This window comes from Ctenocephalides felis, unplaced genomic scaffold, assembly GCF_003426905.1.
Source record: "Ctenocephalides felis isolate EL2017-DRISC unplaced genomic scaffold, ASM342690v1 CF-g0.4_SCAFFOLD_01604, whole genome shotgun sequence".
NCBI lineage: Eukaryota > Metazoa > Arthropoda > Insecta > Siphonaptera > Pulicidae > Ctenocephalides > Ctenocephalides felis.
The window spans coordinates 14,129,384-14,155,525 of NW_020537758.1; the positions used below are offsets into that span (position 1 = coordinate 14,129,384).

The 26,142-nt window shown below is 27.9% G+C and overlaps 1 protein-coding gene across 1 annotated transcript; it reads right to left on the reverse strand.

Moving 5' to 3' along the window:
- Positions 1 to 6,479: 6,479 nt before the first annotated feature.
- LOC113373396 lies at positions 6,480 to 25,908 on the reverse strand. Its single transcript, XM_026613696.1, has 2 exons — positions 25,799 to 25,908; positions 6,480 to 6,788 (listed from the first exon to the last, which is right to left on the reverse strand). Exons 1-2 carry the CDS (start codon positions 25,805 to 25,807, stop codon positions 6,480 to 6,482), a joined length of 318 nt encoding a protein of 105 aa, XP_026469481.1. The 5' UTR covers positions 25,808 to 25,908.
- Between the last annotated feature and the right edge of the window lie 234 nt (positions 25,909 to 26,142).

Consider the following 26,142-nt stretch of genomic DNA (forward strand, 5'->3'; position numbering starts at 1 on the left):
CCTTCCTCATTATCATTACCACTATTTCCTCTCTGTTTATAGGATGTATATAGATATTATTCAACACCAACAAAATTTTTATTATCATTATAAGAAAACTTATATATCGGGTTAATTGTTAACAGTTGGTATTGGTATTTTGACTTGAGGCAAGAGACATGAACTTCCCGAAATGTGTAAATGATCGACTTAATCATAAAAATAAATTAATTTATGAGTGATTATAAGTATTCCGAGTGGATTTATTACACATCATTGCAAACGAACGAACGAACACGTTAACTCGGAGTATTTTCTAAAAGCAAAATTTAAAAAATCAATAATTTTAATTTATCAATAATTATAATTGAACCAGTTTCCGTAGGACTTTAATGGTTTACTTTGTTCAAGACCAAGTACACTATCGTTATACCAACTAAATCATCTAATTTTATTTTTAACAAACGTCAAAAAAACTACTCATTTTCTCAAACTTTGATGAATTTTTAAAATTAAACTACTTGTCGTAAGGCCGTAAAATTCAGTAAGTTATATAAGACCATGATATATATCGCCAAAAAAAGCCATAAAAATAGGCCTAATTTTTTTTTTCAACAGTTAATTACAAGAAAACGGCTCCGTAGATTTTCACCTAAAACTAATCAGTATCATTCCCAACTAATATCTTTCTAACAGTTTTTGATTTTTTAAAATCGATTCGGTAGTTTGAGCTTAAATGTGGACGAAAAGTTTAAGTTCAGGCGTTTTTAAGCAAACGTCGAGAAAGTTCTAATTTTGACTAATTCCAAAAAAAACATTCTAATTTTTGCAAACTTGAGAAAACGTCGATTTACGGCAAAAAATCTGTTCACATACACATACACACACACACATACTTTTTCCAAATTTGGTCTCATTCAATTCAGAATGGCTTGAAATGTCGAGAAAACATAAACTTCTCCTTCGGGAAGTTAAAAATCCAAGGATAAAAAATATTTCCCAATAAAATGATTTACTCTCAATCCGCAAAAACACTTTACTTGAATTTCCATAATGCTAAAATGTTAGGCAAGCATGCTTTTACAGGTAAATCTAATTTTCCGCACAGAATCAAATTATTCAACATATAACAGCCATTCTGCAAAAAATATTTCTAAATCGAATATAGGCATAGATTGTGAATTCTTTAAACTTGATTTGATAAGAAACTCTTTGGAGAAAAAAGTTTCATATGAAGAGATTTTCATATGAAGATTTGATTTTGTCCAGTTTGATAAGTCAACATCTATGACTATGACTATATCAGCTCTACTCTTAAAATACCGTGGGCTTTTGGTAAATCGCCAGATTTGCCCGATTTCAATATTGATGGCGAACGAAATGAGATTTCAAGCTAGGAGAATAAAAGAAAGAATTGTTCTTTGAACTTCACATATCCTGCGTAAAGTACTCCACTCCATCGATTAGATTAAAGAATCCAATTAAATTCGATTCGTTAATTGATATAAATAGAATTAAAAAAGTGAAGGCTATGGGAGAGTAAAAATACACTGGTTTATTTCGGATTGAAAGTTTTATTTAAAAAAAAAAACTGTATATATATAGAAATCCTACAACATTTATGACTTCAATTATTAAATACAATGCCCTGTAATTGTTACTCTAAATATTGCAATAAAATTCAACTAATTCGCACATAAACTATTTATATAGTACAAAGCCTTTTTAACTATATGTTTGTTATTATGTACATATTATAATATTTATTATAGGCAAAATAATTGCACAGAACTTTTGGTTCTATTATGGGAGCCAACTTATATTGCAGAAACAATGAGCAAATTAAAGTATTTCAATTAAATATAGGAAGTGCATATGATTTCAATAAATATAACATAATAATAAATTTAAATTATTACATGTTATATATAAACTTCCTGTTTCATTAGTTTCTTTTGATTTATAACTATATTTACAATACCTACTAGCAAATCAGCGAAATATTTGTAAATATAATTGTCGACATTGTTCAATCATTAGCGTCTTATGTTTGTTCTAAATTTAAACTGATTGACTTGCTATATCCGAGCTCTTTGACATTTCTAGTATTAGCTAAGAAGATGATGTGGAATTGATTTTTTATAATAGTATCTATACAATTTTCCTGTACCAAAAATTTGCAACCCTAAAGTTGAATTTGAAATATTTCTTAATTTACCTATTAGCTATCTTCTATTCCAATTAAACTTGAAAAGATGTTCACGTTATAGGTTGCAAAAATGGTTTTTATATTTATTTACATTAGTTTTACAAGGATTTTATAAATAAGAAATATTAGTGATCCAATAGTAATTGGTGTAACATTTGCGTCATCTTCAATCTTTGTTTTATTTTTTATAAATAGTGTAGAAATAAAAAAAATAGAAAATAAATGTAAAAATTTGAGATTGACCAATAGTGACATGTAGTTTGAATCAGAAACAAGAACTGACAAATATCGTCACATGTCTTGCTTTTTATTTTAACTAACCACGATTTGTTTGTAATAATGGTTTAATTATCTACATTATTCTGGCCACCGTCTCAGTCCAGCATTATTTGCACAATAAAATCTGTTAAATTAGGTTTTTCTCACTTATTTTCCTACAGATCTCGGTTAAAGTTGATGAAGAGTTTCTCACCACAGTTTATTCTACATTATAAACATTGCAGCGAAATAAATCGAAATATACGATTAGGATGTTTAGATTACGCTACGAACTTTATATAAATTTAAATTTCCTGTATTTAATTTCGTAATACGTTAAGAGCAAAAAACGTTCGAATGTGAATTAACTAAATAATAAAAAATTGTATGAAAAATTCCCATATCTACAAATTCCATAATTCAATATTTATCCTAAGTAGTCCATTATGATTTAATAAGTAATAAAATCTGATACTTTATGTCTGTTATCAAACTCTTATTTGTACGAGCATCAATAAAATATAATATAATAATGGTAATTAAGATATTATGGGAATTGCAAGAATTCGCATCACAATAATGTGAGTGTGATAATATAAAAATAAACTGATATGTTTAAATAGAAATACAATGAGTAATTGTAGAGAATAATTGTACGCACATACATTTCTAATGCAGAAGGCATTTTTAATACTAAACTGTAGAGAACAGAGAATTATAAATATTTATGAATCCATAAATAAATTAAACATGAGATAAGCTGAGTTGGATTAAGGTATTAATCATACGTGGAGGTAATGTGTCTGAGTAACCATAATAAAATAAAATAATAATTTTAATTTTATAAAAAATGATAACAAGTAGAAGTAGAAAAATTATAAAAATATGAGATAAAATTCAGAGTGATAAACAACATTAAGGGGCACAACTAGTGTAACCGCCTAAAAAAGGTGATTTTTGGGAATTTATATTAAAAAAAACTACTATATCAATCACTTCAAAATTTAGGAATATATTTATACATGTTTTAAGAATACATAGTAAAATTTTTGAAGGAAAAAATTAAATATTTTTTAAGTTATCTCCAACGGCGCGACAAAAAAAAGACCTTTCACTGCTGCAGTGATTCAGGCCTTCTACATGGATAAAATTTAAAAAAAATTCTCGTTAAACTAGATAATATTGTCTGTAAAATGAACTACGATAAAGAAAAAAAATCAAAAATTGACAAAATGACGGCGTTTTTTTTAAAAAAGGCGAGTTAAACCCAAAACTTTGGTCGTTTTTGGACTGTCATAATTCGATTTTTGATCCGATCAAAAAATCGACAGTTCATTTTACAGAGAACTATATATAGAACATGTAAAAATAAATTGATAGTGATCGGATCATTTGTTTTTGAGCAATCGCTGCAGCAAATTCGGAAAATGCTGTTTCGAGAAAAACGCGTTTAAAGATTAAATGATCGTTATACTATATACTATATATATACTCTTTAAATGGCTGTAACTCAAAAACTATTTAAGACATCGATTTAAAATTTTAGTAGTTATTTTTAAAGATATAACCTATCGAAAAATGGAAGAATTGAAAATTCGATTTTCTGAAAATTTCACACTAGTTGTGGCCCTTAAGCATTTGGCATGTTTGTCGAAATTTAATTTGGCTTATTGTCAAAAAGTACAATTGCAATTTCGGTTATTGAAATAATCCTTGTATAATGGAATTTACCAAAAGTCGTTAAAAAAAATGCGATATTGTTCGAGAACTATGTGAAAAGTATGTTACATCATTGATCTAGAAATAGATCACATAATTATCATGTCATGTCGCGCTTACATTATTACATAGCCTTGTCAGCCGTGGCGATGGGACGGTCGCTTAATTATTATTTATTTGCAAGCTTAAAATAAATCACAACGACAAAATCAAAATCGCATTATTGACAGATTTAATACATTTAAAATGTACATTTTTTAAAATTATGGAAATTATTTGCTAGTGGGCAGTATTTTGCTATGAGAATCAAAAATATCATGAGTGATGATGATAATTAAACCAGTGCACAGTTCTTTATACCTTCTACTATCAAGAAGGAGAAGATTATAATTATGTTCAATAATGCTACTTTATAAGCAAGCAATATCATAAGATTTATTAATATCATAAATTTTTATGTCCATATTTTCGGCACAAAAATATGAGCACATCATTCTTATTATGAACAGTTCTAAATGAATATTCATTGTGGCATTTAGCATCCCAAGTTGGGGTGCTTTCAGCATTAAGAGTATTTATCATGCTTTACATTGGTTTTCAATTTAGCTTATTCAACAAAAAAAAAAAGAAATGGAAAAGAGATTGTGGCTGTTCATATCTTTTAAAAAGAGATTAGAGCTGGAAAATGAGATTTTCTGAAAGAAGTAAAAGAATTTTATCAAATATTTTTAATTGAGTATTATGAATTACCATTTCAATTATCATTTTTTTCAAGTGATAGAGTTGCTTTGGCCACAACAAGCACTTGGTGATAAACATAAAAAAATAATTATAGAAAATCAAGAAAACATATTACCGAGTTGAAGAAAAATTTGTAAGCGATGCCTTAAAATAAAATTATCAATTTAAATCTATTCAAATCCACAAAAACATAAATTTTGTTACCACGACTCAACTCATAAAATTATCAACCAAATGAGCTGTCGTATCATTGCCAAACGTGTGCCGATAATTTACTGTTACAGAAAATTAAATTTTGTAAACAAAAGAATTGCAGATACGCTTATTCAAACAATTTGAGCGAATCCATTGTATTTTGCTCGCTATATTTAGCTTTTAGAACATGCGATAACGTTTTGCGGCATCTTCTCTATAAAATTAGTATGGATGGTGTTTTATAAACATTAAATTAATTGATAATATCGACTTTGTATTGTGCAAATGTTTTGATCAATATTGAAACAATCTGTTAATTATGCAACAGTTGAACACATATAGTAATAAATAGAATGTCGTTGGTTCATTATCAATAAGAATAATTTAAGTAATTTAGCAAATATTATAGAAATATAAAACTAAAGAAAAAAGAGTGCGCGTAAGGTTCACACGCGATTGAAGTAAAACTTATTTGCTACTGTACAAGATGGCATTTAAGTAAAAATAAATACGTCATATAGCAATTTTGAATAATGTTTATTAGTAATATGGTAACACTCGTGATGCACACATTTATTAGTGTCAACCATTATACACATTTATATAATGATAAATTATAAATTATATATTTATAATAGCATCAAAAATATGTATAATAATTAAAAACTTTAATGTAATTAAAGTCATAATTCAAATATGACATGATTGGTTTGTCATTGTAATTTGCATATAGAAATTAACCTTCATTAGAGAAATGAAGTAATTGCTGATTAATAAATTCTATAATATTCGTTCACACTGTGGATTATGTTAAACAACGCCTAAACAAATATTGTTCTCGCAACTTCACTCATCATGTAATTGTGTTTGAAGAACTTCATGTAATTAAAATTAACATACATTCATTGACTGATTGTATTTTTTTACTTTTTTGCTGGCGATGTAATCTCATTCTTTGAACACCTGTAATATCTGTCTTGTCTAAAAAATATTTTCTATTTTAATAACTTCAAAGATTTATAGAAACTACGAATAATTTAAAAATAATTTCTAATCAATAAACTTACGTTTAGTACACGGCACAAATGTTTAAATTGTTTTATTATTTTCAAGGAACAGGGAAAAATGTTCTTCTGATTCAGACATTTTTCATTAAATCAAAATTTGTACTAGATGTAACTTTAAAATGTTTATTTATCTATGCCGATTTCCTTGTCGATATAGGTACGCATACAAGGTTGAAGCCGTTACGCATACAATGACGAATCTTTGGCACTCGACTCTTATCTTATCTTATCTGCCGTAACGCACTTCCGTTGCATTTGTACGGATTTACACCCTAGTCGCGCCTAAAGAAGTTTTACTTCAATAAATAAGTTTAAAATTTCTTATCCACTGACCTGAATCGTATCCTGATCTGCGGAAACGTGCTGGCTCTATACTGTCCTTCCAAGATCTCGGAATCGAATCTCGGATCCAGGAACGTTCCTTCGGCCGCCCTATCGAACGCCACCGGTAAAACAATACCGCATAGCGATCTGCGCGGCCTGGCCGTTTGCCAGAGGAGCGATTGTACTACATGGGGCTTCATAAGCATCCTGATGGCTTCGTCCTCGTCCTGGGAGTCCGACTGGCCGGACGCGTGCCGGAACGAAACCGTGCCGACGCCGTTGCCACCACGATCATCCTGGGGAAGAAATCGAGTCATTATTAAAAGGGAAAGTGGACACTAAAATGGGATAAAATTACATGGTGTTTTAGTTTTTGAATGATATTTATTCATTTAATTATAATTTGATCAGTTTCGATAGTTTTTACTCGTTTTAGATTTATTTACTACCAGTAACAGAGTCTTTCAATTAAATAGGAGTTATAATAAAATATTTATTAACTTCCCGAAGGAGAAGTTTATGTTTTCATCAAAATTTCCGATTCGCTAATTTTATGTTTTCTCGACGTTTCAAGCCATTCTGAATCGAATCAGACCAAATTTGGATAAAGTATGTGTGTGTGTGTATGTGAACAGATTTTTTGCCGTAAATCAGCGTTTTCTCAAAAACGGCTGGATCGATTTCAAAAATTTAAAAGCCATTCGATGTACCTCGATGTCGATGTCGAAATCGTTTAATTTTAAAAATTCTTCAAAGTTTTCAAAAATTGGTATCGTGTTTTGGCATTTTTCAAAATTAGACCTTTGGTCGACGTTTTCTCCAAAACGCCTGAACCGATTTCAGAATTTAAAAGCTATTTCATGTATCTCAATGAGGACTATCGTATGTCAGTTTTGTGAAACGATCTGCCGAGCCGTTTTTTTATAATTTGAGAAAAAGTGTTAAACTTTAAGTCCACATTTAAGCTCGAACTACCGAATCGATTTTAAAAAATCAAACTGTTCGAAAGATATTAGTTGAGAATGATACTGATTAGTTTTAGATGAAAATCTACCGAGCCGTTTTCTTGTAATTGACTGTTGAAAAAAAAACTCAAGCCGATTTTTATGAAACTTTCTTTGACGATGTATATCATGGTCTTATAGAACTTACTGAAATATTACGGCCTTACGACAAGTAGTTTAATTTTAAAAATTCATCAAAGTTTGACAAAATGAGTAGTTTTTTTGACGTTTGTTAAAATTAAAATTAGACGATTTACTTGGTATAACGATAGAGTACTTGGTCTTAATGAACACACTAAATCATTAAAGTCCTACGAAAACTGATTCAATTATAAAAACTATTAATTTTTTAAAATTTGCTTTTAGAAAATACTCTGAGTTAACGTGTTCGTTCGTTTTTAATTATGTGTAATAAATCCTCTCGGAATACTTCTAATCACTCATAAATTAATTTTTGTTTATTATTGATTTAGTCGATTATTTACACATATCGGAAAGTTCATGTAACTTGCCCCAAGGCTAAATACCAATACCAACTAGTTTATTTTATAAAATTATTTATTCTAACTATCAGTGTTATTGACTATCAGTAACATATTCTTTCAATTAAATAGGAACTATAATAAAATATTTATTAAAAAATGTGTAACTAATCACAATTACAAATTTTGTCCATATAATATGGTCAGAATGACATATGAAGTAAAAAAGTAATGAAATACTAATTTTTAGAAAGACAGTTTCCAAATAAATCATTTGTCCTCTTTGGGACTTCAGCATATGAGCCCAAAGGCAACAAGTCATACATCGCAACCAGTATCGGAATTAAGGAAAAAAAGAGGTCTTTGCTATAAATGAAAAGTCTGTTCTTATAATTGGTAGATCCTGTGGTCTGCTAATCACCTTTTACTTTTTCTTAACCTCGAGTGAACTACCTTAAAGTCCTGACGAAATAGTACTAAGTTATTTTGTCTAATGTTTAAGTATGTCATTTTATTCAAAAGTGAATAAAAATGAATAAACAATCAAAATTCCATCAAACCCTCGATAAGTGCATTGCAATTAATCCAAATCACTGAGTACTGGTATACATTCATTCATTCTAATAGAAATAATTATGAATAACAATGAATAAGTACTTGGACAATGACGCTCAACATCTGACAAAATTGTGATTGTGGCTTTTGTAAAGTTATACATCATCTGTTATGCCCTGAATGAATTAGAATTCTGAGCACATAAGTACTTGTTCTAGAACTTTATACTCATTTGAAAAGCTTTTGAACTACAGAAACAGTTATAAATTTTCCATATTCCATGTACATGTACATGTCTTATACAGCAATGAACAAAAGTTAAGTAAAAATATGATTCGTATAGAAATACATGAGCCATATTCGCTACTCTATATATTCCAGTAAGTAATTTAATTCAAATTGATGCCGATATCTAAATCACTAACTATAGAATTCTTGGAATATTTGTATACAGGAAATATTTTAATCAAAGATCTTACTATGTTGTTAGCAATTAAATCAAAGCCACCTTCAGCGAGTTATTTATTAATAACATAATATAAAATAGATCGTGTTTCTAATTATTATTTATCTTCAAAGAAAATAATAGTTCGTAATTATAGATCTTGGGCGCAATTCTTGTTAATTACAGCTAGACTAACTTTATAATGATATCTTAATTATCTGTTATTCCGTTGCCTACCAGGGTGTGAAATTCTATGAAGTCTATAAATTTATTGTTGAATTTTTTTAGGAAAATTAAATAAAGAAAATGATTTAATGAAAGATCTTAGCGTGCGTTACTAATTAACTGAGATAAAATAATTGAAGGTAATAGATATAAAATGGTTCATTACAATTTATTGCATTGAATTTGAAAATATTCTTAGATACATAATTCTGCATAGTTGAAGAAATATGAACGAACTCTATACGAGGTCGAGGTCAATGTTACTGCGGTAATTCTGCGAGAAAAGATTACTTAATTAAAGAAAATATACCAGCATAAAAGCATATGTTCAGAAGTACTTTGTTTCATTTAATAAATTTATATCGCCATGATATTCTGTTTGAACTATTTAAATCACTACAATGCCTTGAATGTTCCATTACAATATATATTGGCCCTTGAATTGGAACTATAAGCAGATCAATGGAAAACTCAATGTAGCAAGAAATAATGCCAAAGATCTAATCATTTATTTTCTGAGAGAATTATTTAAAAAAACGATTGTAACAATTGTTCTTGATCCAAAAAGTTATTCACTCTCGATGGCCATTTAAGTCTCGCATTGAGAAACATTGAACTGGAACCATCTGTCTTTTTACACATCAATTTGTACTTACAACGATCGCACATTTTCCAACATCGCTAATATTTATTTTAAATAACGTAATAATTATGCATAGCTGCCAGAATTAGAGGAAATATTCTACTAAAAAAAATATTATATCACATGAGCAAACACGGATGCAAAAAGCACAAAGTTTACATATATTATTAGCACCTTTGGACATTGGCAGTGAAAAGATATATTAAATGCACGAATGATACAATTGAGATCAACGGTTGTAGATTTGCAATGATAGAACATAGTTTATTGATTTATTACATATTATCATCTAAAGGTCAAGTACGTTTTGTTTGGCATTTTAAATCGCGAATTAAACTTTTGCAGAATCGAATAACACTTCATGTAAAATTCAACAGGCTCTTGTTACACTACATTGGACAATTTGTAAATTTTATGTATACACGAACATACATACATACAAACACATACAGATATATAAAAACACACAGACACACCCATATATAAATATGTACATTTATTTCACCTATACCTAGTGTAATCTTTCTAGTCGTATCGATAATTTTTCATCAACTCGGTTTATTATATTTAATTAATTCATGTAATATATTTACCTAAGTTGATATCTTAATAATACTTAATTATATCATTATATAATCATCATTGTAAGTGAGCACTATTAAATAATTTAACAGTTTTGCGATAAGTCGAGCATTTGTCCATGCTACCGTACATTACATATAACGCGATACATTTTTTCATAAGTTATTCATATCATGTTGCGTGTAATGTTCTATGATAACAAAATTTACATATACTGTGGAATCTTTTGCAAACATTAGCTTCACATATTCCAAAGACATATTGCCATTTATTACAACATAAGAAATGCGAAATGTACTTTACTGAAGATAAACGACATTTCTTTTACATGCATACTTCGGCATCTGAATACAACTATGTAGAAAGGAAGACAAATTACAATTTTTTTTATTGTTTTGATTTGCATCATTTCTTTAAAATTACTTTTATCAATTTATATATACTTAAATATAAAAATAAATTATCAATATCTAAATATTTCTATGGCATATCATCAAATTCTTCTTCAATGATAAATAAATATTTATCTTAAAGTGGCGCTTCAGCTAACGAACGAAAATGACTAATCACAAATTTATGAAGTTATAAAGAAATACCTAATGATCTAATCACTTCTACAAGTGCATAATATTTTTCTAGATAAATTTTATTATTTATTTGAACTGCACTTAGATTTTAAATGTTTTATAAGTTGTGCTGATAATTCTTAATTACGTGGTTTTTTAGCAGGTATATTTTATATTTATTGTTGTCGTTGTCCAATTGTCATTGTATTCACATTAAATTATAGAGTTATGGAACCGTGATTTCCTAAACAAAGTCCATAGTGTCGCAATAAAAAAAAAATCATAAGTGATGGTGAAAGGGTTTCCTGAATACAACACATTTCATAGTAATAAATTTTATTTATGAATGCAGTTTGTATGTAAAACCCCTTCACGCAGATTGAAACTTGTATTTGTAATTTGTGCCTAATTATAATTCTAATTATAAAAGCAAATTCTATTATATATAAGTCCCACAAAATTCTTCGTACCCTTATTTGAAACTAGGGTTTTTGAAATTGGCATTCTACGCAAAAATATTTTATATCATAAATACTTACAATCAACAAAAAAAAATTATCACTTCGTAATCGTAATATTTTTTGTAACTTTATGTATATAAATCATAATAATTACTAAATATTTTTGCTTTTTATTACAATTATAAAATATTATTTTAAGTAAAACGTATCCCAGTTTGAAAATAATATAGGATCATAATATTGTTTTAAATAAAAATACTCAACAATTATAGTATGTTATTATTTATCTTGAAAAAGTGTCGGGTAAATTAGCATACAGAAATTACTGTTTTAAAGTTTTTAAATTGTTGAAAATTATGCTGATTTAACACATTGGATAGGAACAATACAATTTATTATAATAATGTAATATGATCTTTTAATAGTTTTTGGTCTTTCTTACTCATAGTTTTGATTTTGGTGAAAAGTTCTCAATATACTCGATACTGATGATGATGAGTTAATTAAATTGGATATAATTTTGTTAAATTATTATTAAAATAACAAACTTATTGTTTAGTTGTATAGTTGTAGTTTTTTTGTTTTTGTACAAGTAACTTTCAAATTAGTTAACAATTGTTTAAGATAATAAAAATACCGGTATTTTATCGGTATTGTCGGTTTTAAAAGAGAAAATACCGAAATACCGGTATTGCATTCCCTACTTGCAACTTTGTCGAAACAAAAATTCGAAAGTGAATGTTTTTCCATATATAATAATAAGAAAATTCATAATCAAAGTATACAGGTGACGGAATTTACCAGATTTTTCTGTAATTCTATAATTTGATTTTTATGCAATATTTTTGCACTAATTAGTGTGGAATGTAAATTAACTTAGTGTGTGGTCGATAACCTTCTGTTACACTTATCGCTAAACTTATGCACATTTATCTTTGGGGTGATATGTAATGTAAGTTTGCATTAGACATACACATATGTAAATTGTTATATAGTTTATCTATCAAGTGAATTTATACAATTAGACTTCAAAGTCAATTACCAAGGAAAGAAATGTAGGTGCCAAAATTATAAACATAACATACATGTTTGCTAAATTATATTTTTATATGCAATAATTTCAACTTTTCGTTACATAAAATATGACGATTAATAATAATTTCTACTTAATCACATTTATCGTTTAATGCTATAATAACAGTTAATTAATTATGTCATTATTACAGCCATTAACGTGCAATTTAGTGAGGCAGGGGCCTCTGTAAAAGTCTCGGCTATCATAAACAATATTGATTGTAATTTATTTCTATTGTATACCCAGAGAATTAAAATTAAAATCCAATAACTAATTAAAATATAATAAATTATTAATCACACATTAGTCGATGGGTTATTAAATTAATGAGCCAAGAAAACTTTTAACCAAAACAATAATGTATGTAAAACTTTTTACATAATTTTTGTATGTAATTTTTACATACATTATTATTTTGGTTAAAAGATTTGTTGGCTCATTAATTTTATAACTCATCGACTAATAAGTGATTAATAATTTATTATATTTTAATTAGTTATTGGATATCAATTTTAATTTTCTATGTGTAACATAGAAATAAATTACAATCAATATTCTTTATGATAGTCGAGACTTATTCTCTGGGTATAACATAGAAATAACTTACAATCAATTTTCTTTTTTAATTACTGAATAAAATTAATGCTAGATAGATACTTTGTTAATAATTCTCAATTGTTCAAGTTAACTTTTTACAGATGTTTTATAATTTTTTTACCATTTCTTTTTCAACATAAAGAAAAGTTCGTAAGTAAAAGTTGTAAATTCACAGTCACGCAATACTGAGACTTTATATAGATTTTTCAAGCAAACTTGTGTTACTCTCTATTTCAATTCTCATATGTATAAGTTTATGAATAAATAAGATACAAAGTTGAATTTATAAGATATTTCTTTGATATAAAGTTTCTGACATAAAAATGTATGTATTCAAACATATCTTTACAATTGAATTGAATTTGAGTTCGCTTGATATAGAAGCATTGCCAAATACAATATCACTTTGGTTTGCTCTAATAATTAAGAATTTAAATAAAAATCACGTTCAAAATGTAATGGCTTATAGGTTTTTAATAAGTAGTGTCTACAATATTATAATTCAGACAGGTTTATTCTTAGACGCGACAATGAAATTAAATATCAATTAAATACAACCATTACTCAAAAGCACCCATTAATGGATTACGCCGGCTTAAAGCACAATAATATTAAGATTTGTATTTTATGATTCATTTTCCCTGTCGTGTCAATTAAAATCAGTGTTATGATTCCACTTATTTCCAAATGCTTTCTATGGATGTAGGCATTATTATGTAAATGAAATATCGATCTGACTCTACAGGTAACTCCAATGTAGGTCGACCTCAATCCCCGACCTCATTGATGCGGTCGTGATAAATATATGTATAATAAACAGCAGAGGGTTGATGTAAATATTTTTAGAAAAAACATGTTGTAAAGCCACAATGATTTTGCAAAAAATCTGCTATTTTTGTAAAGGTAAAGTATGTATTAGCACAAAGGTTGTAGTATTTGAATAACGAATAGTTACCAAATATTTTATTATTTTTTTATTATTATTTTTTTTATTATTATCTCTTTTATTTACAACTGTCCAGTAAAGGACATTCAATAAATTTGATGAATTTACAATAGTCGGCCGAAAAGGGACATTGTATACTACAAGAGAATGTTGGAAAAAACAACTCAGTAGTTGTTTTTTCTATTCGATATAAAATTCACAATATTTTATTGATAATTATATAATTTTAACTATTTACTTATTGAAGAATTTCTTATGATTAATGATTAAGTTATTTCCAAATATTTAATGGAACTAACTAAATTTCATGCTGCAATTACGTACTTGTCCCTTGTAAATATCAATAGCTTTTATTACAGTTAATTTTATTACATTTTTAATGTTTGATGTAAAGCCGATAAGTTCTAAAAAGTGTTATAGTGGATATATAAAATAGTAAACTTTCAGGATAAATGAGAAAACAAACAAAATTTACCCCATCCCTTCAAATATTCTTTATACTATATAGATCTCGTGATTATATTTTAAACGATTAGAAATAAGAGATATTTTAAATATTTTTACCATTTAAACAAACGCGTTTATTTATAATTTCCAAACGCCTCTAAAAATTACTTGTAATTCATTGCATATTTAGTTTAAATAATACTATATACTAATAATAAATACAATATTTAAAAATGACAAAAGCAGTTCTTTTCCGGATCAATTTTATTATTATATTTTAAATAACTATGGCAGATGAACAAACGACTTAAACTAAGATGACCATATTTTTTGAAGCCAAAAACCGGGCCGGCAATTTTTAATGATGCTTAAAATAGCAAAAATACTATTTATGGATACAATAAAAAAATGTTTTTTAAAGAATTAATTTGTTTTTAAACCAAAATTACGGGCTTCTAGTAAGAACTTTACTATTTGATTATATGCTATATATATACTCTTTTTTTACCTGTGATGTTATTATCTTTTCGATGTTTTTTGTTTTGAGTTTTGTATAAAAATTCTGTTCAATTCTCTTCATTTCAGTACTTGTGCCAGGTAGTCATAAAGCTAGTTTTCCTAATTTTGAAAAGTTAGAATTTTTGAAACGTTAGAATTTATAATTATAAAAGGCTGTTTTATCCCACCTTTGGAAATATGTATTCGGCAATTTTCTCAATTATAACGTATTGTTTCATGTAATTGCATATATCATTTTCACGTATTTGAATGGTAGTTATAATATTATCATCAAGTAATTCAATGTAAACCTATGCTTTTCGGAAACCCGGGACAATTCAGGACAAAAGATTTAAATTAGGGACAATCCAGGACAAAAGGACTAAATCCGTGACAAATATTGCTTTTAGAAAAAACCTGGAACATAAGGTGAAATCCGGGGACGTAAGGTTACCTTACTTGAACTTTATTTTTTGTGAATTTTTTGTTAAAAATACACGTTAAAATTGAATCTCGTCTGACACTTTCAAGCACACAACTCTTATGTATAAAATAAAAAAATTTTTGTAAAAAAAATGATAATGGCTGAAAAACTTCTTTAAAATATTAGCCCACTGGTCTACTTTTCTCACCAGCTCATCGATGTAAATAATTAGATAGTCTGATGATTTTACTACGTATCAAATGTATATATAAATTGCTACCCCTACGTATATATAATCGGTTATTAATCGACTTTATAAACCCATATAGCGTATGTAATTGAACGTTTGTGCGATTTATTCGCATTGATGAATGTTATACGAATAGCCACTTATAATTTGAAACCGAGATAAGGCAGAAAGGCATATTAAACTTTGGATCGTGAAATTTTCCAAATTACTCTTGTAATAGCTTCTTCAATAGATGGAATATATACACGAATATATAAATCTGGGGTACACATACTACAAATAGCATATTTGTATAGACATATGAATTCTGAATGTTGATCTAGAGTTCTAATCAACTTAAACTTTCCAGTGAAAATATTTTGCTTTTTTCTTCAAATCTGTTAAAACCCATTTTTTCTTTAAATCTGTTATTATGATTTAACAAAAGTAAGAAAATGTAAAGTCATAGTTCAATAAATGCATTAAAGTTCAATACGAGATGATACCAGAATGTAAGATCTACGTGGAATTCAGTTTCCAAGTAATATGTTAAAGTGCGCTGCTGTTACTAGTATAAAAAAAATTAATCCCTTTAAAAGATCCCTTACATCGACAGGTAAGTATATTCACCATTTATCAACATCCCATTGCAATATCTGAAATTACATGGCTATTGTAAATTGAATATTGTAGAAAGATCGTTTACAATATTACATTACATTCGGGGAATTAAATTCTTTGTAATAATATATCTTTTCGTACCGCAGACTGTCTGACTTATTATGAACACCAGCAGGAAAGACAATTAATTCTGCAAAAAGCCCCGATAAAAACTTGAAATATATTCTAATGGGCAGACAAAATTCTGAATATAAATGATAAAAGAAGAGACATATTTTTCTAGAAAACTCATTAAAATTTTTTATTTAACATATCAATAAGGCGTATTTGCACGTTACATTACTAATAATCAATAAAAAACGAATCTACTACTCTCATAATGCAAGGATATAAAATATTCATTGAAAACTGGTTTATTGATAAAAAAGACTGGCGTCGTCGAATGAGCGAATATGAACTGTAACACATATAAATAGATCGGGGATTTTCTTTAACAATTAATGAAATTATGATAAAAAACATTATATTTGTTTTTCAAATGGCATGTAAGTATCACGCAAACAACTGCATTTATTCATACTTTGGAATAAAAAAAATGCTTATTGTATAATTAAACTTTTATTAATTGAAAGTACAAACTAGTGGTGCCTTGAGGAAAATCGCTGAAAAAAAATCATTAAATTGTTTTGAAAATTTGAAAAAATAAGATTTATGAGAATTTTGAAAAATAAAAATGGACTTTTCTGAAAATTTTGTTTTTTTTATATTTTGATTTTTTTTTAAACATTTTGAATTTTTTTAAAGCAATTGTGCTACGTAGCTATTTTATTTAGATAAGAAATATCAATGCTCCGTTCTCTCAAAAACTGATTTACCATTTTTGGCACTTTTCATCCCGTTGTAGGTACAACCCCCAAACGGAGAGACCTACCCTTGCCAAAAACTAATCAGTACGTTTCCCCATCAATACGAATTGAGTGTTTTCTAAATTATTCAAATCGGTTGATCTGTGTTCCCGAAATCGTCGACGAAAGTTATATAAATTATAACGCACACACACACCCATACATCCATTTCTTAACAATTTCAGAAATCTTTGAAACGTAAAGATATATAGAAAAAATCATTATTGGTTTTTTGCGATTACTATAATTTACTCAAACAATAAGGGATGTTAATAATAATTTTTTAAAAGTTTCAAAAAAATGTATTAAAATAAGATTTTATAATAAAACTAAATAAAAGTTTTAGAAAGAGTTTTCGAAGACGTTATTTGGCCATATATATATATATATATATATATATATATATATATATATATATACAGGGTGGCTGATATGTATTGCAACAAAGTAAAGCGCTATAACTTTGTCATTTTCATTTTAAATTTCATTGTTCAAAAGCAAAAATGTCAGGAATAACATCAAATTTTAGAATCAGTTTATATTTGTTTCAATTGGCCACTTTTGGCACGAATTATGGCCTTCAAACGACAGAAAAACCATAACACGCTGCACGAAAGTGGCTCTGGGGTATTTTGGCCCATTCCCAGCGAGGCGCCTTCTTGGGATGATCGACACTTTGGTATTTTTTAGTGCGAACCTTACTCTTCAAAATGTCCAAGACACAAAAGTCCAGCAAATTTAGATCTAGAGATTTTGGTGGCTATTGTGCGATGCAAATGAAGCGAAAAACCTCTTTTATAAGCCATTTTTGGTAGACGCGTGCTGAGTTTGATGGTGCTGAGTCCTGTTGGAATGTCCATGGTCTGCGATCGAAATTTTTGTCTACCCAGGATTTCAATACCGCCTTTAACACATTTTCCCGATAATTTCGGCAATTATTTTGATCCCACGGTCGATGAATAAGAGTGGAATGTCACCATCGGCCGTTACAGTGGTTCACACCATTACCGTCGGCGGCGCTCGAGTTCTGGTGGCCAATCGAAGGTGTAAATTTTTAGCTGACCTTTTTGGCAAGTAATCCCTATCATTTTGTTTGTTCACAAACTGCTCGATTTGGAAGGACTTCCCATCTGAGAAAACCAAATTTGGTAACTAGCCACTTTCGTGCAAGCGAAGCAACCCCTTCGCTTCTTTCCGTCTAAATTTTTTTTGTGCATCAATGAGCTCTTGCACTTTTTGGATCTTCAATGGCTTTAGTTCAAGCTCATTTTTCAATATGTGCTGCACCCGTTTTTGCGATATGTTCAGCTCACGGGCCATTTTTTTACCACTGCGACACGAATTTTGATTGATTTTTGCCTAAACTTTTTGGATCATTTCTGGGGTTGTTAGTGTTTTTGGACACGGTGCAACACTGAGTGTATCACGGTTACGAGATATGGTACGAGAAACAAAATATTTGTTCGCATTTAAATACTGTAGGGCTCGAAATTTAGCCACCTAAGGTTTTTCAGCCAAGTATGAAGCAATCGCACTATCACGCTTGACTTCCATCACGAATAACTTTTTTTCTGAATGCAATAGATCAAAATGCTTTTGTACGCTTGTAAACAATTAAATGAACAATCACTGGAATAAATCTGTCATCTGTCTGATGAGCGGTTTAGAAATGATAGCGGTCTGAAATTGGTTGCAATACATATCAGCCACCCTGTATATATATATATATATATGAGTGAGTTCTTGAGGGCGATACATCAAACAAAGAATAGTCTTTGTTTGATGTATCGCCCTCAAGAACTCACTCATATATTTCAACATCAAAATTAACTACTAAATCATATATATATATATATATATATATATATATATATTGAAATATGTGAGTTTGGTGTTGATATATATTTTGATGAATTATTCAGAATCGGGCAGTAACATCAAGTAAAAAAAACTAAAGTAGTAGTTTTAGTAGTAGAAGTAGTAGTTTCAAAACTACTTTAGTTTTTTTCACTTGGTGTTACTGCCCGATTCTAAATAATTCATCGATATATATATATATATATATATATATATATATATATATAATATATATATTAGGGTGGTCCTTAAAATGGACATTTGCAAATTTCCTTGCTCCTTGCAATTTTTATAACAATTTGGAAGCATTTAATCCCCTGGGAGCAATAAAATTTGAAAATGTCCATATTAAAGACCACCCCAATATATATATATATATATATATATATATATATATAACAATTAATCAAATAATCCGAAAGTCAAAGGGTTTCCTAATTATACAACGAAAAGAGAATAGAATATCTAAAAATATCCACTTTACAAATTTCAAGTTGCAAGTTCAACCCACATGGGTGTCTGTGTTTATTTTAGCATTTTCGTATTACAGAAGTTATATTCAGCAGAATAAGTTGGCAGAACAAAGCTTATCTATTTTTAGTGTATTATCTTTACCGTCTATTACGAAATCCTACTACCCCTTACATTTGCTTAGCCGCCGGTTAAGTAATAATCAATGTGGTTGGTGCGCCCACGCGAATATATCAGTCGCAATTTATTAATAGCCACATTGTTTTCAATCGCGAATGGATTTTATGAATGAAAAATTTATGTAATGTAGAATGTGTAACAGACATTGGCTTTGTTTTCATAACAATAACACTGCCAATTTATAATAGTATCGTTCGTAAATGAAACATTGTTTGTATATAGTTTTAATTCAAGCAAACACACTAGTTTCTTTCAAGTTTACAGCTTTTCCAATAAAATTGTATGTTTTCTTGGGAAAGTTGTTTTATCTTTATGATAATTTCCAAAAAGTCATTGAATTAATTTTAAACAAAGCGAATAAACAGATTTCGATTCAAAAAAATTTGCTAACTATATTCGTTCCATCAAACTTCTTCTGTACAAGGTCATATTGAAACCAATTTGGACGTATGGAAAACAGCTCTGGGGAACAGCACGCAAATCCAACATCGCCATAATACAAAGATTTCAAAACAAGATGTTGAAAGAAATTATAAACGCGCCCAAGTTTGTCCCAAATTGGTTGGTTCATACAGACTTGACTTCTTAACACTGTTAAGGAAGAAATTGAAAAGTTCAATAGAATACAGAACCACCCTAACTTCATGGCCAGACCTTAATAAAAAAATCATGGCACTAAACGACTCAGAAGAAAACGGCCCCTTTTTGATATTCTTTAGTAATTCTATAATATGTACAATTACTCGTAGGCTTAATTAAATATTTTCACAACAGGACTACATCTATAAGCTAAACATATTCAACATCGAATTGGATCACCAATGGTGACCTTTCGACATTTTTCCTTTATTTAATAAACCATCAAAATTACTGAATGTATAAGAACGACAGATTGTAATACTAAAAAAAAATCGTTTCATGAATCCTTTGAATAAAATTTGTGGGGTAACCTAATATTTTATTACGATTTCTAGAGAAAGTATGTATATATTTCAGCTTTTTCTTAAAAACCAATATAACTTACAATTAGTCATTGGTGCAAAATTATTAGAAATTAAAAAAAATCAAATATTTGCTAAATTTAAAAACCAATGACGCGAATGTATTTTTTAATTCAAATCTAAATATTTTAAGTCAGCTCATTTAGACTAAACAAATAATAGAAACGTTAGAAAAACGGAAAGCTACTAATGGGAAAACAATATTATCATTGAAGATTATAAAAATAAAATTCTGTAAAAATTGCATCAGGCAATGACAATAATATTTGTTTAATTGAAAGTAAATTTATTAACCGAAAAAAGCTCTATAGTACAAATCAAAGAAAATCAAATAAACTTTGATATATCGATTTCATAATAAACTTTTCTTTAAAGAAGTTTTCTCTACTGTTTTCAATGTAACAATAGGCTCCATGAAGACTTTAAATAAAATTTGTGAAATGACTTAATTTTGTTTACGATTTCCATTGAAAGTATGAACAAAATTCAGCTTTTTGTAAAAAACCAACAGGTACAAAAATGTATAACTGAGAAGAATATTATAAAGGTTGACCACCTGATTAATTTGCCCAAATTCAGCGCATTTTCCTCAGACATATTATATAATAATGCGTTGTTCTGCCGAAAAGTTGTATTGAATATAACATTCTTGATAAATCTAAATTATTAGATTTTTGTACAAAAATTTTAGAGTTAGTAAAATTCTCAAATATTTGAGGAACTTCAAAATCAACTTGCACCACTATATGTCTTAATTCAAAGCATACAAACTAACATGATTCACTTCTTAACCTGACCGTATAACAAAAATTAAAAAATTAAAAATTCGGAATTTGTGAAACAAAAGCAGCATTATTGGAAAACAATAAATAAAAATTGAGAAAATGAAGAAATCATAGAGATGTCTTCAATAATTGAACATGAATCCTTGATAAGTAAGAAGTAGATTATGAAGACAAAGTATTCTTCGAACATAAAATCTTCCATAATACAAACTTAGGGTTAGTCTTCTGAAAATCTTAAAGATTTCCGTAATCATCGTTTCAAAACAGTGGCCTCACAAAGGAATTATTAAGTCAGTCACTCATTTATAATTCAATTCATTTCATGATCAGTTGCTTTGAGTAATTAAGCATTTAACAAGACTAGAAATAATAAATGTCGGGTGCCACAGATCTTAAACAACGACAATTTAAAATCATGCGAACACGATTAAAATCTTAATTAAATATAGTGTTTCATCATTGCGAATGCAGAGTTTTAATTGCCCGAGAATGATATAACTGTAAATTAGATATATATATATATATATATATATATATATAAAAGAAATAAAGATTATTTTATAAATCTTTGGCTTTTCTTTGTTTGATGTATCGCCCTCAAGAACTCACTCATATATATATATATATATATATATATATATATATATATATATACTATTTGACTTTCTAGTTTTCATTAAGATTTAAATTTTCATGTAGATTTGATCCTTATATCACCATGCTAAAAACTAAAAAAACATACAACATTTTATACAAATTACATACATACATTTAATTTTTTTATACATGCTGCCTACAAAAATCAAGGAAGCATAACAAAATTATATTGTAAAGATTTACAGTTTCACGTAATGGACTAATCGCTAAATAAGCTTATTTAAAAACTTTAACTGGCTTTTTATATTATGGTGCAATAAGAGATGGTAATCAATCAGATTTTTTTTAGCAATTAATTAATAAGCCATAATTAAATAAACATAAAGCAAAGTTGGTAATTAAACGATTTTCAAAATATGGCTAGTAAATGTATATAGATAAAGATATACAACCGTGATATTATATTTTTTTCATAGAAGAATCAAACGTATTTCTTTAAAATTTAGTAGATACAATGTATTGGAACTTATATTTGCTGATATTACGATTTCTAAGAAAAGTATATATAAGAGTTATTATTATAATTGAATAACAACAGTCTTGACTTGAACAATCTAGCAGAACTAGTAATTATTGCCTGCATAATTTTATTGCATACTGCTAATTATAATTTCAACACATTATAATTTATTTAAAGAGAATATAACCAGAATGAATTTTGCGGAGATTTATATAAATAAAAAGGGTATTATATACATATTTACATATACACAAATGTATATATACAGTAGAACCCCGTTAAGACGATAATATTAATACTATTTTCACTTTAATACCAGCGCCACTTTACACTTTAAAAAATATCCTGCACAATACGCTTTCTCCTTTAAGAATCGTATTCTTGCGTCTTTTTGAAAATCGTCTTAACGGGGATTTACTGAATATATATATATATATATATATATATATATATATATGTATATATATATATATTCTTTGGAATACAAGGCAGAAAGAAAGGGTAAAGAATATTAGCGAAATAAATCATACAATTATAGGAGAAAAATACAGATTTATAGCAAATCTTGAATATCCAATCAAAAATAAATATTAAATTGAATTATGTAGAAATCTTTTCCAAATAAATATAGTGTGACTGAATTCTTCGATGTAGAGAGCAATACCGAGTTAGAAAAGTTAGAAAATCCTGAACTAGGTAAAAAACGTTCAGCTCAAGGATTATCCTATAATCAGAGCTTAACAAATCAAATAACAAAAAAATAATATTTTATCTTTTACATTTTTTCTCTTGTAGGCAAAAATGGTATAAATACAAAAAAAATCTGAAATAGTTTTTAACAACAAAGATAAAATAGAGACGAATTTAACAAATTGAATTGGATATAGACCCTGTAATAGAAAGGGCAATATCAAAGTTTTCATAATATCCTAGTAAAAGAAAGTCTAATGAATTATCCTTTGATCAACGTCTATAATAGAGAAATGATATTGTATCTCTACATTTTTTTACTTAAGGCAAAAATGGTAAGAGTACAATTTTTTTAAAAAAAATTCTGCAAAAGTAAAAATAAAATATTAACGTAGAAAATTAAAAATTGATTTGGGTATAAACATAACAATCATAGTAAAAAAAATATTTAACAGATTATACCACAGATAAGGATTATCCTTTGATTTTGATCATATACTACCTTTACATTTTGCTACTTGAGACAAAAATAGTAAGAAAAATCTGAAATAATTTTGCAAAAGTAAAAATAAAATATTAACGTAAAAAATTATAAATTGATTTGGGTAAAAATATTACGATGTGAAGAACAATGAACAAGTGTTTGGAAAATTATTTAACAGATAGCAGACCAGGATTATTCTTTGATCAAAGCTTAACAAATTAAATAACTGAAAAATGCAGCTGTTACATTTTTATGCTGATGACAAAAATAGTAAGATTATGAAAAAAATAAAAAATATTTTTGCAACAACAAAAATAAAATGCAGATGAAAATCTTAACAAATTGAATTGGAAATGAACTCTATCATGTGAAGAGCAATGAAAAGTGTTTACAAAAAATTAATAAGAAAAATTATCTTACAGATTATCCAACAGATAGAGATTATCCTTTGATCTTAACCATATTCAAGTAATAACAAAAACTATATTTTACCTTTTACATTTTTTTAAAGACGAAAATAACAAGAATACGAAAAATTCTGAAATAATTTTGCAAAAACAAAAATAAAATATTGACGTAGAAAATTAGAAATTGATTTTGTGGACGATGAAGAGAACAATGAAAAGTGTTTACAATATCCTACTAAAAAATATCACATAAATAAAAATTATCCTTTGATCAAATAACGCTCTTAGATGCTATGTTATTCAGCAGCTTTAACAGATATTGAAACTAGCTGTAAGTGGAATTCTGTCTTAAGGCAATTCAGGCATCGTGCCTTGAGGCAAATTGCTGGAACTTCCCGTACCAAAAATTATTATTTTTTTAAAAACGATTAACATTTTTGAAAAAAATTCACTTTTAAAAAATAAGATTTTTGAGAAACTATAAATTGGACAAAAAATTACTTTTTTTTTAAAAAAAAAATTTTTTAAAAAAAAAAAAATTTTTTTATTATTATTTTTTTTTTTTTTAATTATTTTTTTATTTTGACATATTGTGAAATATCTGAACTTTTTTTTCAAAGCAATTGTACTGCTTTAACTGCATAGGGACAAAATATAAAGCGCATAAGCGCCGCGTCGCTCTCTAACGCATAAGCATTGGTACGGAACCCATAGGAATGTTAAAAAAATGTATACTTATTGTTAAAATCTCTATAAAATATCTGATAATTTGATGTGCATATGTCTAATGATTATTTTTGACCGCCAAATGGCTCATTTTTTTACTTTTTTCTTTATATCTCCGAAACCGCTAGACCTGCCTTTATAAAAATTTCATCGATTATTCATCTTGTCAAGACAAGTAAAATGTTTTTTGAATTATTCAAATCGGACGCTCCGTTCTCTTAAAAACTGAGTTACCGTTTTCGGCACTTTTTGCCCCGTATCTTCGGAACGGCTAAACCTGCCTTCGCCAAAAACTAATCAGCACGTCTCCTTATCAATACAAATCGAATGTTTTTTGAATTATTCAAATCGGTTGATCCGTGTTCCCGAAATCGTCGACAAAAATTTGTATCCGCACATACATACACACACGTACATACATACATACATACATACATACATACATACATACATACATACACACACACACACACACACATACATCCATTTTTTCTAAGGTATGCCAAAATGTTCAGAAACCTCTGAAACGTAAAGATATATAAAAATTTTCATTTTCGATTTTTTTGCGATTACTATAACTTGCCCTACGGGAAGTTAATTAAGAAAAAATCCTTTGATGAGATTTGGATAATAAAAATGTAAGAAAATAAAAAAATCTGAAGCATTTTTGCAACAACAAAAACAAAATTTATACACACAAAATTGTAAATAATATTGTGTCTAAACAACAAAATAATGCATGCAACAACTGATATTTTTAAATTAATGATTGCGATGCAAATGTGTTGTAAGATTATGTTTGATTATCAAGAACACGCAACCTGGAATTAAAGCATGTAATGAAAGTAAAGATATCATAAACAAACAACTAAAAGTTCCTTACCTGCGGCATTCTATTGAGTCAATATTGGTATTACTTCATCGAAACCAAATTACCAACGAGTCGGTTTTGCTTTCAGGAAGAAAGCACATATTGAGATTTTAAAGAAAGTTTGAATTGTTTTCACTTTTCAAAACACTTAACTCGCGAACTTTTCAAGAGCATAAAAAAATTTAAGCACTCCCGCCGAGCATATCAGATAACTTTCATATAATAGTAATAAAAACTTTATAAACAAACGATCTTATAAACACAAACTTAACACAATAATAAATTAATAGTACGAAATAAAATCAACTAACTTTTTCTTTAGAGTAAGGTATACTGACGTAGTATTTTTTTAAATT